The 16541-nt window shown below is 37.5% G+C and overlaps 1 protein-coding gene across 3 annotated transcripts in view; it reads left to right on the forward strand.

Moving 5' to 3' along the window:
• The first annotated feature begins 201 nt into the window (after nt 1–201).
• Nucleotides 202–16541, forward strand: part of CLINT1 (clathrin interactor 1) — a 58369-nt gene continuing 42029 nt past the window's right edge. For 2 of the 3 annotated variants that reach the window (XM_072756738.1, XM_072756739.1), the window contains exon 1: nt 203–416. In XM_072756738.1, the coding sequence (XP_072612839.1) occupies nt 376–416 (41 nt within the window). In that variant the 5' untranslated portion in view covers nt 203–375. Of the gene's footprint in view, nt 417–16541 lie in introns of all 3 variants that reach the window. The other variant, XM_072756740.1, reaches the window with a different exon arrangement.

Below are 16541 nucleotides of genomic sequence, written 5' to 3' on the forward strand. Positions count from 1 at the left end.
TGGTTCCGAAGGTCAGAGGCACCGGGAAGGGTGCAAAGGACTGGGAAAGCCTGACGCAAATAGTACCAAACTTATCACACCAACCCTCTCTGCTTAAGCGGTCGGCTAGGCGCGCAGAGAACTACAAGTCCCGGCGTGCCCCGCGCGCAGCGGGCGGAAAGCCGGGCACTTCCGCTCCACGCAGCGCCTCTGCCCCCGCGTCTCGACGTGTCACCGGCGGCGCCGCGGCTGTGGCTAGAGGAGGACCCAACTGGGGGAGTTGGAGGCGGAGGGCGGCGGCGGCGACCCCGGCCTGGACCTGCCCCGGCGCGGAAGTGTCCCGGGGTCCGTGGGGATCAGGGGAGGGAGGCGGCGGCTCGGCCCGCGCGGGGCACGATGTTGAACATGTGGAAGGTGCGGGAGCTGGTGGACAAAGCGTGAGTACTGGGGGTCAGCTGCGGCCGGGGCCCACGCAGGGGAGGGGGAGGGGGGGAGGGGGACCTGGCCCGCCGCCCGGGGCCGCCCGGGGCCGCCCGCGTCACGCCCCCCGGCTCGGCCAGCCCCATCATGGCGGCGGCCGGCTCTGTCCCGGCCCGGGGCGCGTCCAGACCGGCGAGGCTGGGAAGGGACCCCCTTCCCCTGCGGTGCGGGCCTTCCTCGCCTTGCTCCTCCCGCCGTCCGTCTAGGCAGGGCGCCTGCGGCCCAGGGAGGGCGCGGGGTGGTGGAGAGCTGGGTCACTGCCCCGTCCGAGGACTGACTTGGCCCCAGGCTGTGCGGGCTTTGCCTTCGGGGCGGCAGCGGGGACTTGGGGACTTGGGGGTGAGGGGGTGAGGGACGCCGCGCGCTGACCCTGTGTGTGCCCCGGGGTGCGGCGCGGAGCCGCAGGCCGGGTCGGGTCGTGTGCTCGAGGTACTGGGTTTCTTCTGGTTCCTCCTGAACCCGAAGTGCTGGAGTGGGTGGTAGGTGTAACAAGTGGCCGTTGTGGTCAGGCTGAAGTTGCTCAAGAGGATCGGTTCATCCTTTCTTGGCTTTCCCAAGACGAGTGAAAGTAGATCACCGCCCGACTTGTGATTCTTCTTTCCCCCTGTTGTTTCCTTTTCCACTACACTTCGTTTTTGGAGGGCTGCTTGTTCCATTCGGTTTAATTAACAGGTCATTAAGAAATCTCCCCTAAAGAAGGCAACAACCCAGGTCTGTGTCCTGTTGATGTGCTTTGAACTGCTCTGACAGGTAAAATGACTAATAACATAGATGATTTCCATTAAGACTTAAGCGATGACTTTAATGCCTCACGTCACTACGCTGAAGAAACCCTTAACACCTAACGGACACAACAGTGGCTAAGTAAGTTCTTTTAGGCCGGCAGGAAATAAAGTTTAGGAATTTAACCAGCCCTCTTCGTTTTGGGTTCTAACCATTAGGCAACGTGTGGTGACCGAAACGTTTGTGACATTGACCCAGCCTAAAATCAGGAAGTGTAGATGGCAAACTCTTGAGTCTTTCTTGACACCAGAAAAATCCCTGAAACAAAACAAAACAAAACAAAACAAGTTTATAGTGGCTTGGATAATAATGCATCAGATAGAACTTGAAGAGTTTGACCGTATTTTCAAATTTGCTGTGCCCCCAGGGCAGTAGAGCGCCTGAAGAAACACAGGTTTCAGAACCTGCAGAGATGGGTTCGAGCTGTGTAACCTTGGCAAGTTACTCAATTATGTGCCCCAGTTCTCTCAGATGCAGTGTAAAAATGATAGATACCTCCCTTACAATGTTGTGAAGATTAAGGGCTAAAGGTTTCACATATCAAGCCCTTAACACGGTGTGTTTAGATCAGTTATACTTTTGATAACCGTAGCAGATGTCTGCATTGAGAGGGAGATAAACATTGGAAGAGAAGTCCACATTTGAAAATGGTCTGCTTTAATAGTTTTCCTTTATCCACTATTCAATTGACAGGTGGGGGGATGGGGTAGCTGGGTGACGGGCAGTGAGGAAGGCACTTGATGAGATGAGCACTGGGTGTTATATGTTGGCAAATTGAATTTAAATTTAAAAACTATTCATTTGACGACGGTTAAGCCTTCAGACATGTATTTTGGGCTTATTTTGCTATTTATATGCCTTCTGCTTTCTAAAGATAAAATCATGGTTCTTTTCCAGATCTAGTTTCATTAGTTCTTTATCTGTCAATTTTTTTTTTCTATGGGTGCTGTGCATGCCCTACTGGATCATTGGTTGTTTTTTAACATATGATACAAAGACTTAGATACTGGCTTAAATAGTTTTTAAAAGTTTAAAAGTCTCTACAAAGCTATTTCTAAGTCAGAGAACAGCAAAAGAAAACTGCTAAGAACACCTTGTTATCTTAGAGGACTAAATTTGTGGTACTCACAAATTGCAGAAACTATATATATTTTTCAAGAGACGGAAATCAAGACAATGTTCTTGCTGTTCTTGTACAGTTCATATTGTTTGTCTTTATCACCTATGCTATTAATCTTCAAGTGTTCAGGTTAAATTTGCCAGGAAAGTAGGTTATCAAGTCATTATGGGAGAACGGTTGTTGATAAAGAACATCTATCTTCCTTTTTACTACCCAATTGAAAATGGAGACTTGAACCAAGTTACTCAAGAACATGTAAGAATGTTGCCACCAAGTGCTTTTTAAAGCTTTTGTGAATGTCTGACACATATTAAGATATGAGGTTATTTTACTGATAAATATTCAGAATTTAATTTTCATCTTTCACTGGCAGGAGAGAAGTTCTTCCCTCAAAATATAAGCATCTTACAGAACCATTACCTGTGGCACTGTGTCCAGTTAGACTCTTCACCTTAAAATGCCATAATGGAGGAGGCACAGATCTATAGAATGGCCACTTTGATTATTAGAGGGATAATATACTGAGGGAACTTGAAGAAAGGACGAAGTGATTAAGGACTCCTCAGAAAAATTGGACTAAGGGCACTGGTTAGGGGTTTTGGAAACCTGGGTTCAGATTCTGATACTGCCTTTTAAGCTAGCCATAAGGGTAATTTTAGAGAGAATCACAATAAATCTCCAGATTATAGATTCCTTATCTGTAAAATGAAGGGACTGGCATAGAGAAAGTCTATTTCCAACCTCAGTGGCTGTTAGGACCCCTGAATTTCCATTGGGGGGAAAGAAATGGAACTAGTATTTCATAATAGCAGATAAATTTTGGAAAGTCATTATACTCCAAAGACAGTTTCAGCTGAAAAGGGAATTTTTTTAAGTGGTAATCAATAAATGTTATATTTAAATGCTTTATGCAGTAAATAAGTGCAACCCATGACTCAGGAAAACTAGGACTTTTGTTTAGCAGATATCCCTACCCAATAAGGTTTATTTCAGAAAGAAAAATACACTCTTTCAAAATGTGTTTCCTGGAGCTATAGTTAGATCAAGTATGGCGGCATTCTGAAGTGTAATGATGTATTTCAAATATTGGCTTTTGAGAGCTTGAGGACCTGGAGAGTGAAGAGGTATTTTCCACAATTGTTGCACCTCCTGGTAGTATTAAATGGCTTGTTTTGCAGAACACTGAGGAAAAGCAGATAAAGTCATCGGCCAGCCGGGGCTTAGAGGACCAGTTTCCTCCCGCTCGTTCTCAAGTTGCATAAAAGGCAGCTGTGGCAGGAAAGGATAAGTGGCACTACTCCCACCAACTAGGACTAGCTTGACCATTGTGTGACCTGCCTTCTTGTAATAAAATTGGGTACTTTTATATTTTGTCAGCCCATACATAGTATAAATTGAAAGTTGCTGCAGTTCTGATCTACTTTTTCTCCATATTTGGGAGATACAGTGAAAGTGACATGATAGTGGTGGATCACAACTCCTGGTTATTATTCAAGCCGCGCTAATCCTTTTCTTTCATCTCAGGAAGTAATATTAATGGTGACTCTGTTTTATCAGTGGCCCTTATTCTTTTTATGATAGTGATTCAAATAGTGCTGGCTAACTCCTATACATAGGCAGCTGCTATAGATAGTCCATTTTAAGTCCTTTTCTTAAGCATAGCTTGCATTTCCCCCCATAAGTTGATCTTAGTTGATGTTATGTGAATTTTTAGCTCCTACATGTTTAGCTTATGTAATAGACCTACAGAAATTACTATTCTAGTTTAGACCCCAGCAGGAGAACTTTCGGCTTTTATAGAAAATAGTTTATTCAGTTTTTTCAACAGATAATACATTAATTGTTTTTTGGAGTAGTACTGTATTTTCTGAACTTGCAAAAAGTACAATACCTACCTTCAAGGAACTTTCCATTACAAATATGCTACAATTTGAATTTACCAGCTTTGCCTTTTAGTCACAGATGGTTTCCCCCTTATTTTCCCTATCTTACCAGTAAATCTCTGTTCTGTGTGCTTCTTAGAATTTGAAAGCAAACATGATTGTCAGCTTTTCAGTCTTCCCGTATTAACTTTTTGGGAACCAGATACAGAGAATCGTTATTGCTGAATAATTAATTATCCTTCTCTTCTAGTAAGTAGTTATAAGAAGATATTAGAATTTAATTCAAAAGAAAGAAGAGTTTATCTTCTGCCAGCATTTCTGTAGTTTAAATTAGCCTATTTAGTACTATTGTCAGAATGCTTTTAAAAATTACTTAGTTGCCTCTTATGTTTTTCTGTGCCCTGTTGTGTTAGTTTACAAAATAGCTTTTCATCTATTTACTGATATATCCACTAAAAGTACTTGGCTTTTTTAAAATTTTGAGTACCACTTACTAGTACTCACAGTTCCTACAGTGTGGCTTCACAGTTGAACCTTTTTCTATGCTCTTGTATTATTTTCTTATTTCTAATGTTTATTTAACATTTCTTCCAGGAAAAAAAGAGTATAGGTTGCTTAAGTAACATTTTAATCTTGAAGAAAGTTTACTATTTTATCTTTCATATTAAGATATATCTAGCTGTTAAAAAGTACATTTTAGCCTCAGCTGACATTACTTAACATTCTGGGACAATATATTTAACTTTTTTTTTTTTAAGGCGTCACTTTGTAAGTTTTTCTTGTTTAGTCTACTTATGTGTGTTTGTCCATCCTTATGTTTTTATAGTAATTTGCTAGCAAAACACATTCTCCAACTGTATCTCCAGGTGATATTTGATGGATCTGTGAAGCAGTTTGGTTTAGAAATCAGAACTGGATTAAAATCCTAGGTCTGCTGCTAAGAAACAGTGGTCTTGGGCATTGGAACAACATCTCTACATTTTTCTACCTAGGAATTGGAGATGATATTTATTTTACAGGGTTCTTGTTAGGAGTAAATTCATGTGAAACAATTAGCATATTATTTGACATAAAATAAACTCTTGAAATGCCTGCTGTTATTATGTAATACAGAAAATTTATAACGAAAAAATTAAAAGGATATAGTATTTAAAAGAATGAAGATGTTGTCAGACCACATTATTTAGAAGTATGTAAAAACTGTGTCTTAATCCATGAATCATTATTTTCAGTGGGCACTCTTTCATAAAGTTCTTCATCTGAGTGGACATCTTGACCTACATATAGGAAAACTCATAAGTATTTCTAATACATATGCCATGTGTTGTTTTCACCAAGTTATAAATGCTTTTACTTTAATATTGTAAGGCATATTACAGAAATAACTCTTTAAAAAAAGATATTTTGGGAAGAGTCTTTGGGAAGACGTCCTGCAATTTCCATCTGCTGATTTTTGTTCAGTTTGTTTTGTATTTTTTTAAGATTTCAAAGATAGGGCTAATATAAACATTCCTTGTAAAAACGTAAAAAGATTTATTTTTTTGAAGGCAAATTGAAGTTGATGGTTTATTCTTAAACTGAATAGTATCAAGAAAAAGAAACCTTTACAATATATCAAATTTGTGATCTCTGACAGTAGATGAGCAATATATTACAAGGAAAGCACATTGCAGAAAGGCCTTTCCAATTCTTCAACCTATTCTCCCAAGTTGGCAAAACATTTTTTGGGTTACCGGAGCTCTTTAGCCTAAAAACAAAATACAGGTAAAAGAATGTACTGTATTCCCATGTTGGAACCAATTTATAGCTATTTATGACTTATGGATAGATTTAACTAATGAACTATTAGATATGAATAATTTTGTTAATGTGCAATAAATAGGCATGTTTTGTACTTAAGGGAAGTGTGCCAATTAGAATGTCTTTTGACATATGAATTTTGTTCAGTTGTTAAATTCTTAGTTGAGTATTTAGGTTCTACATAATTCAAATGTAAATAATTTTAACATCCACATAAATTCACCGCTATGTGGTAAGTGTGTATGCATACTTTTGAAACGTTTCACTCAAAAATTCTCATCTAAGGGAGCTTGGGTGGGTGGCTCAGTCGGGTATGCTCTGCCTTCAGTTCAGGTCATGATCCCAGATCTTGGGATTAAGCCCTGCATAGGCTTTCCTGCGTAGTGGGCAGTCTGCTGCTCAGTCTCCTACTGTACCTGCCCCCCGCCCCACACACGCACGCACGCGCGCTCTCTCTCTCTCTCTCTCAAATAAATAAAAACTTAAAATTTTTTTTCATCTAGATAGCCTTAAATTTTTTTTAAAAAAAGATTTCATTTATTCATGAGAGACAGAGAGAGAGAGAGAGAGAGAGAGAGAGGCAGAGAGAGAAGCAGGCTCCATGCAGGGAGCCCGACATGGGACTCCATCATGGGTCTCCAGGATTATGCCCTGGGCCGAAGGCAGGTGCTAACCGCTGAGCCACCCAGGCTGCCCGCCTTAAATTTCTTAAATAGAAAAAATGCATGCATTCAAAATCCAGTTTTTTGTTTCTCTCATGATTTGTTTTCATGTATTTTTAGCAAATCATTAAAGACCAATGTAATGTACTGAGGGTTTTTTTTTTCTCTTGATATTTCACATACTCATTCTTCCACTTATGGTTTTATGATTAAAATTATTTTTATTTACAATTAAACCACAGTGGTTAAATAATATCTTCCTTAGTTTAATGTTTTTGGCTTATATTTATAAGTTGGGTATTGAATGGGCTTTGAAGTGTGGCTTATTTTTCACGAAGCCAAATAAAAATTTTAACCCTATCATCTCTCCACATAGCACTGGTAATTCTTTAGAAATACTAAATCAGATCTGCCTCAGAGCTCTTCAGTCACTTACCATCTCACTGCCTCCTAGCCTGCATTTGTACTGCCTCTCTGCTGCCCCCTCTGACCTCATCTACCACCAACTGCCTGATCCTGTGTGTTCTCTATATAAAATAGCATACTTTGACCTACTTCACTATTTTCCCCTCTACTTGCTTAACTTATTTACGTGTATTCTTCTGCTACTTCTGGGATGTAAACTTCTTAAAGGGAGGGACTTTGTTTTGTTTATTACTATATTACTAGCTCTTAGAACAGTGTATGACATATAGTAGGTGCTCAATAAATTTTTTGACTATGTTAAATCTGATAAGCCAATTTATATTACCAAGTGAATCTTCTAAGTCACAATATTTTATTTAATTTTTTAATTAATTATTTATTTAGTCATTTATTTATTTATGATAGTCACACAGAGAGAGAGAGACAGACAGACAGACAGACAGAGACACAGGCAGAGGGAGAAGCAGGCTCCATGCACTGGGAGCCCAATGTGGGATTCGATCCCGGGTCTCCAGGATCGCACCCTGGGCCAAAGGCAGGTGCTAAACTGCTGCGCCACCCAGGGATCCCCTAAGTCACGATATTTTAAATTTTATTTTTAATAAAAGCTAATAGTTATTTAGCATTTGCCATGTGCCAAAAACAATTGTACATGTCATCTTCAGTTTATTGAGGAAATGGGCCACAGAGAAGTCCAGAAACTTGCCAAAGTACCACATCTAGAAAATAGAGTCTAGATTTAAATCTAGCTGTCTGTTTTCAGGACATATATTAAGCAGTATTTGCTAACTTTTGCAAGACATTATTTAAATAAAAAGATGCTTTATTATAATAAAAGGTGAGTAACTAGCACATACCTTATAAAATTAAAAATTACTTGGAAAGAAATTCATAATTCCTAAGTTTGTGAGCCAAATTCAGTGAGTGTTTTTTTTCCCCTGTATATACCGTCATAAAAGAAAAATTTTCTGAACTCTCGCAGTACTTTGAATAATGTCTGTCAATAATGTCTGTCAATTGTCAATAATGCCCCTCAAAGAAGGGAAGCAAACAGATGTCTGTGTAGTGCAAAAGACAATCTTAACTATCGTAGTGAAGGTGCTCACTACTTAATCCTAAAAATGTAACATTTATGAGCCATATTATGCACTTTAGAATTTGTAGTTCTCTAACCAGCTTCCACAACTTTAATAAATTCACATAATCCTTTGATCTTTAGGTTGTGGTCTTTGCTATTCCTTTAGTTGTATTAATCTGTAATTTATGTCCAACTTTTTCTTCAGATTGAGCATTTAGGAATATATTCCATAGTCTGTTGTATACTTATCCAAGTACAATGTTTTTGGCATAGGTTTTAAATATTTAAGTGTTATGTAGTAACTGAAAATACATTATTGGTAACCTTACTAATCTTGGCTTCATCGAGTGCTCATAAATATCTGCCATGCGCGCTGTGGAGTACTATAAGATGAGAGAGAAACCTTATGGTTCCAGTGATAGCATATGATTCTATCAAGCAGATATACATGAAAAGAACATAAAAAAGAAATAGGGAATAATACCAGATAATATGATATCTAAAATTCAGGTACAGGATGTAAATACTGTTGTAATTCAGAGAATAAAAAGAATAAGACAGCAAAATCTTCATGAAAGAGATACATCCTGCTGGGGCACCTGGGTAGCTCAGTGGTTAAGCGTCTGCCTTTGGCTCAGGTTGTGATCCCGAGTCCGGAATTGAGTCCCGCATCAGGCCTCTGCAAGGAGTCTGCTTCTCCCTCTGCCTTGGACTCCCCACACAGTGGGAGACGGGGTCTGCTTTGAGATTCTCTCCGTCTCTCAAAGAAAGAAATCTTTAAATGAAAGGTAGAAGGAGTAATTGGAAGGGAGGCGTGATAAGAGGTTTTGTCCACTTTTGCTATATAAAATGGGATAAGGTCTGCCTTCCAGGACTGTTAATAGAATTAAATGAATTAATATATTCTGGAAATATTATCACTGTGTTCTCAGTAAATTCTTCATTGCTTTTGTTTTATTTAGTTCTGTCATTGTGAGACAGCTTTGAAGAGTGATAACCCAAAATTAAAAGAGATGAACAAAGACTATTATCCCTTAGATTAGTTTAATTAATAGAGATTTAAAAGTTGGTAGAAATTTTTAAATAAACTTTTAAGCCCCATTAACAGTAAAACTTTTACTATTAAAATTATTTTAGTAGCTACTTTATCCATACCTGTAAAAACTAGAATTGGGATCTATAACACAAATAAAATTCTTAACACTATATTTATTTTTTTAATACCTTGGATATTTGATCTGTTTGTGAAACCAGTTTAATATATGATACCTACTGACAAGAAAAACATGACACTGACCTTTCTTTATAAAACAAAAATTTGATTTGCTAACTCACCTGTGCAAGAGGCCTTAAACAACTGCCATCAGTAGTGAAAACTTGTTTCACCATTAAACTTACATACAAAACAATGCAAGTCTAAAGTTGCTTTAAGTACAGAGTAGGAGTGGTTTTAGTTGTTGAATAGATAAAATATTCCATACTTAAAAAACAACAACAGAACTTTGAGAGCTTAGGCTTTTAAAATTTATTACCTTGGGAGGTTAGGCTTTTAAAATTTATTTGAAATTGCACTTGAGGAACTTGTACTTGAATTGATAATGTGTACCACAGGATATAGTTGAATTTGTAATGACTGGTATTTCCAAACAACTTTCAAATAAATATTTTATGCTAAATATTTTACTAAAAGTTTTTCTAGCAAGAGGGAATGGATGTCCTAGTTATTTAGAGTCATAAATTTTCTATCATGATTGTATCTAAATATAACATTTTGCTAGCTTTTATTAACTTGTCATTAAATATGGTAATAGGTTACTGTGTTACATGGAAACTTTGGAACTAGAACAGTTCTAAGAGCTTCATTGGGGGTGTTTTTGGCCTGTTTATTAGTTGAGCATACCATTAGGACTTTTTACTCATATAAGTACTTAAGGATTGCATGACATGCTAATAACATGGTTTGGAGGAGGAGATGTGGTGTTTGGTGTACCAGAAGGATAAAATAGGCATATGTTATATTACTAATTATTCCTTTTTCTATAAATTAAATATAAAATGACATTAATTATAAAAGTCAGATATGCATAAATCTCATCATGTGTTTTAACTCTGATAAACTTTAACATTTAAACTTCTGCATTCTGTATCTGAAAGCATAACATTCACTCTGCATCTAAACTCTTTGATGTTTTAATGGAAGAATGATTGCACTTGCAAAAGCTAGTCATTGCCTAGTTCAAGACTGAACTAAATGTTCTCCAAATTATAGATTCAAGAAAATGATATCTCAGAATGAAAAGGTCATAAACCCAACCATTTTCATGATGTTTGACTTCGTTCCAAGTTATGTATGTTACTTAGACAAGTGAAAAAAAATTTTTTGTGTGTGTTGAGAATCATATAAAATCAACCATTTTTAAAGTTCTGAATTCAGTGGCATTTAGTACATTTACTATATTGTGCAATTAGGCAAATTTCTAAATAACTTTTTATCCTGAAATTCTAAGAATTCTAGGGGAAACACCTGTATATCCTTTATCTTGGTTCACTAATTTTTAAGAATTTACCGTATTTGCTTGAAGTTCTCTCTTTTCTTCCTCTTCCACTTTGTCTACACACATACACACACACACATAAACTTTTCTGATACATTTAAAAGTACGTTACATTCCACCTTTGCCTCAAGACTTCAGTGTGCATTTCCTAAGAAGAGATTATTTTCCTATTAACCACAATATGGGTATCAGATTCAAGAAGTTTAACATTGAAACAATAATCTATCTCTCTCTAATCCATATTTCAGTTGTGTCAGTCATTTCATTCCAGTGTAGGCTTCTTTGCAGGATCATGTATTTATCATGACTCTTTAGTCTCCTTTAATGAAGAGTTCCTTAACCTTTCTTTGCCTTTCATAATGTTGGCACTTTTTAAGATTATAGGCCAGTTATTTTATTTCTATATTTAAGGTTGTTCCTCAATCTAAGGTTAGCTCATGTTTCCTCAGGTATGTATTCTGAGCTAGGATACTACATTAAGTAATAACTTGTCCTTTTCAGTAGGAACACAGGTCTGCATGCTCTGCTAATTTTGAGCACTAAGTCAAGGTGTTGTCTCATTGTGACTAATAAGCAGTCTGTGGGGAAGATATTCTAAAATTTCTCCTCATCAAACTCCCCCTTGGATTTAGCACTTATTGATGCTTCTTGCTTGAACTAGTCTTTAGTGTGATGGTTACAATTGGTGACTGTTCCCCCACATTCCATCTTTGTATGTATTTATCAGTTTACTGTAAGGAAGAGCTCTCATTATTTCCCCTCCTTCCATGTACCCCTCCCTTTTGGATTTGCATTTTATTCAGTAGATTGTAATCCATACTGTCCTTATTTATTTCAGTCTTCAAATTGTCACAGATTTGACCAATGGGAGCCTTGTAAAGCAGGCCTATATCCTTTTGATACGTGTTTTGTTTTGTTTTGGTTTGGTTTTTTTGAGCACTTTCTTTCTTTCTGGCATGAGGTGTTTCAGGCTTATTCTTCAGCCCTGGAGTCAGACATTTCTCTGAGGACCTCTGGTTTTGGTTACTTTTAGTGGTGAGGCAGATTTTTTAAATAAAGATTATAGGATAGATTATATATAGAGAGATTTTTATTATAATTAAAATGTTAGAATTCTTTATAGAAACACCTTCAGTAGAGTTGGCACATGGGACAAAGAGGTTTTTTGAAGTATAGTGGTGATTTTCTTTTAAATAATTGAGATTTTGCTTTCATATTATTAAACTTAAGCTATGTGAAGAATGCTACATTGCTGTTCTCCCCCTCCTCTTCCCACTTCTAGCAGTGTAATTTGCTTTCCACAAATCAATTTAGTATAAAAAAAAACAGAAATCAAAACATGCTTTATAAGTCTATATATTGTAGATAATCTGATTATGTCAATAAAATGCTTCCATAGAATGTATTTTTCCAGTGATGTTTTCTATTACATCATCTACCTGTAATTCATATGCTTCTGTCATAATATAATTCTTCTTTGGTTTTTGGATTGTTTATGCTAGCAACTGATTACTAAGTAATTTAAGTCTCAATTATGGCAACACTATTCTAATTAGAATGCTGGATGTTGGCACTTCATTTAGCAAACAAGTGTAAAATATGTATGAAACATTTGTGGAAATAAGTATTGAGAATTTTCTGTAGATAATCCTTGGATGTATATCTTAAGAGTAGACTTTACTTTTTAAAAAAAAAATATTTTATTTATTTATTGATGAGAGACACAGAGAGAGAGAGGCAGAGGGAGAAGCAGGCTCCATGTTTGGGACTCGATCCTGGTACTTCGGGATCATGCCCTGAGCCAAAGGCAGATGCTCAACTGCTGAGCCACCCAGGCATCTCAAGTATAGACTTTATCTGCAAACCAAATATGTAATTCATTTTGAGTATGAAATCCTTTTGACTTAAATTGGAAAAAAATTGGCTATTATGTTGAGAATTTTTCCAACAATTAAAAAACCAATTGTGTGTGTGTGTATTAAAAAGCAAAATTACACATTTTAAATAAAGCAAATAAAAGTAAGCTGCACATTAAGAGTAGAAGAGTTTGAGAAATTTGATGGAGATACAACACTGTGTTTGATTTTAACAGATTATATTAATGCTTATATAATTTCTGATAAGAAGGCTAAAATTGTAGGTATGCCTCTCATATCAGAGATCCATATGACAGAGAATGAAGTGTTGTAATAAGGATTGCAGGAAGCCACAGGATGACCTGGTTTATTCATTTCATTATATTTATTGATTGTTTGGAACTCTTTCAGGTATTTGAAGTGTAGCTATAAACAAGTTTTGGTGGAAAGAGATAAATAAAAAGAAGTAAATAAAAATATATTTTTTAAGTGTTGTGAAGAAAAGGAGCTGAAGGAGAGAATGATGAATGAAACCATTTTTTTTAAAGATTTATTTCTATTTATTTATGATAGACATAGAGAGAGGCAGAGACACAGGCAGAGGGAGAAGCAGGCTCCATGCCGGGAGCCCGACATGGGACTCTATCCCGGGACTCCAGGATCGCGCCCTGGGCCAAAGGCAGGTGCGAAACCGCTGAGCTACCCAGGGATCCCCAAATGCGACCATTTTAAATAGAATGGGAGAAGAAGGCCTTTCTGAAGACCTGGTGTTTATGTTAACACTTAAAAAAAATTTTTTTTAAAGATTTTATTTATTTATTCATGAGAGACACAGAGAGAGGTGGAGAGAGACACAGGCAGAGGGAGAAGCAGGCTCCCAGCAAGGAGCCGGATATGGGACTCGATCCCGGATCCCAGGATCACACCCTAAGCTGAAGGCAGACGCTCAACCGCTGAGCTACCCAGGCATCCCCACTTAAAAGATTTTTAAAGAGAGTAGAGGAAAGAGATTTCCAGAAAGAAGGGATTATGGAATAAACAAAGTGGAGAAAGAGCTGGTGAGAAAGTCAGGAAACAGTATGGAAAGAAATGGAAGAAGATAGTCTCAAGGAATGTTCAGCCATTGCATGGAGTTTGGATTTATTGTAAGTGTAATAAGAAGCTGGTGAAGAATTTCAATAAGTAATGGAGTGAAATGATTCCACTGATATAGCTACTTTTGGTGCACAGTTGGATAATGGATCAAGAGGGGACAAGTAGAAAAGGGCAATGGTTAAAATTGTGATTATAACATAAGTTGTTAGGAGCAAAAGCTCTGAACCTTTATCTGGATTCAGACTACCTAGGCTGAAATCCTAAGCATACCAGTTAATAGTTGTATGACCTTGAGAAAGATACTTAACCTCTTTGTGCCTCAATTTCCTCATCTATAAATTGGGAATAATAATAGTGATTGCCTCATAAAGTTGATAGATTAGATGAATATTTTTTAAAGGGTTTAGAACATTGCTTGGCCCGTGAATTAGGTAAATGTTTAAAAACCAATAAACAAATAAAGCCATCTTATGGAATAAAATGTGAAGTGGGCAATAAAATGTACTCAGTTGCTTGTGCTATTTGCCTTACTTCGGAAAAAATACACAAGAATTACTGCTGTGCAGTCTCCTTTGCACAGCTCTTCTGTGGTAACATATTGTGCAAAGCAAAGACACGGTTTCAGTGTATACAAGTTTCGATTAACAAGGTGCCATGCAAAGCAAGGGCTACTTGTATAAGAATTACAGCATCTGTAGAGGGGAAGCTCTTGATGGCTCACTAATCCATAGTTGACACTGAGCATGAGAAGGTTTAAAGTTTTTAAAGTTTTTTTTTTTTTAAAGACTTGCCTTATTTATGAGAGAGAATGATCCAGGTGGGGGTGGGTATGGGTAGAGAAGCCAACTCCTCCATGAGCAGGGAGCCCAACATGGGGCTCTATCCCAAGACTCCAGGCCAAAGGTAGTTGCCTAGCAGACTTCCACCCAGGTGCCCCTGAAGTATTTTTTAACTTAGATTTCAGTATTTAGCTCTTTACATGTTTCTGTAGACAGAGAATTCTTGTGCCAATGTGTCTTAACTTTATAAGTTTTTGTTAGGAGTCAGTAAGTTAATTTTAGGGGATATAGCAAATTAACAAGTCTTTCTGGCTATGCCTTCAAAAGACCTCATATTAAAGTAGGAGAGCCTTTTTTTTTTTCTTAAAGTAGGCTCCACGTGGACCCAATGTGGGGCTTGAACTCAAGACTCTGAGATCAAGAGTCACATGCTCTACTGACTGAGCCAACCAGGTGCCGAACCACCTCCAGCCCCCACCCCTGGTCCAGTCCCCTTTTAAAAAAAAAATTTTGTGACGATGATATTGCTCATGTCATTTTCTGTATATTTGTTGGTCAGAGGGTGTTTATTTTAGCCCCCTGTATTCATATCTTAATCTGGATTTGTCTTCCATCCCCCTCTCTGTTACTAAGAGACTACAGATTCCATTTATGTATTCACTGGTCAGTTATTAAATACACATTTTACATGAGGTATTCATGGTTAGGTACTGAGAGGGAAATAAAAATGCATAATATATGATACGGGCATTTATTTCTTGCATAGGTTTTACAAAGTCACCACAAACACTGAATTAGCAAATACTAAACCATTGTTCCCGAGTTTGGTTCCTGTGAGCCTCTATTCACATTTTCATCATGCAGTCAATGCATAACCATGTTTTGTGTCTATTTCTATATGAACACATCTCATTTAATACATATCTTGTTGATTCAGTGACAGTGAGCTCAGGGCCAACAACCTCATACCTGAACAAAGCTTATCTGACAAGGTATTTTTCTCTGCAAGGCACTTTACAGCCTTTTACACTTAGAAACTCCAGACAGAAAAAAAGAAAAAAAAAAAAAAGAAAGAAACTCCAGACAGCACCTCAGCACCAGGCTTGAGGGTCATTAAACAGCAAAATCACCAATAAAAAGCACAAAGATGTGAAAAATCATGTCATTGCATAGATGGGAGAAAGGATACTGGTTTACAGTATGAGAACTAAAACAAGGCAGAACTTCACCTTTTTGACCTCACCTGGGAATGTGCACACAGATGACTCAAATTTTTTATTTGAGTCACATATTCACAAGTGACCATGAAAGTGCTGTGAATATTGATTTTAGCATTATAAGAACATTTTAGTGAGCAGAATCACAAACACAGAATCCTCAAATAAGAGAATCAACTGTATACTTGTTTTTTAAAAATTTAATGTTTTAAGGGGAAATTAAGTTCATAGCTATTATACAGGGCACAATATAATTCAGAAGAATTATAAATGCAGTGTTTATTTCATCATAGGAAGGGGAGGTTCTAATCCATGGATTAGAAGGAATCAGGTAAGCTTCATTTTTGTATCTTTGTTAAAAACTGGGTTTGAATTTAACTGGAAGATGATTCCAGGAGTGAACAGTTACTGAGATAAGAAAGGGCATATTTAAATTTCAGTTAGTAACACAGTAATTATTACAATACAATACAATAATTTATCTCATAAAGGAAATGAAACAAGTAATGGGAGGAAAGGCTAGACAGGTAGATGGAGGCCAGATCAGGCATGTCCTGATCACCAGGACATGTGTAGTCAGGAAAGAAGTTATTTAAGCTATTTGTTTAATTACTCAATATATATTTATTGAGCATCGGCTATCACCAAGCCTGTTATAGGCACTGGGGATCTTTAAGTGAGAAAGATAGTTTGTGTCCTCTGAATGTTTTCAGTCTAGAGAGGGAGGGAGACAAAACAAACATGCCTGTTATAGTACACTAGTTTTAGTTTCCCGTCAAGATAAAGAACAGGGTGGTATGAAGGGCATATCAGCAGATCCCCAGAGTT

Source organism: Vulpes vulpes, chromosome 4, assembly GCF_048418805.1.
Source record: "Vulpes vulpes isolate BD-2025 chromosome 4, VulVul3, whole genome shotgun sequence".
Lineage (NCBI taxonomy): Eukaryota > Metazoa > Chordata > Mammalia > Carnivora > Canidae > Vulpes > Vulpes vulpes.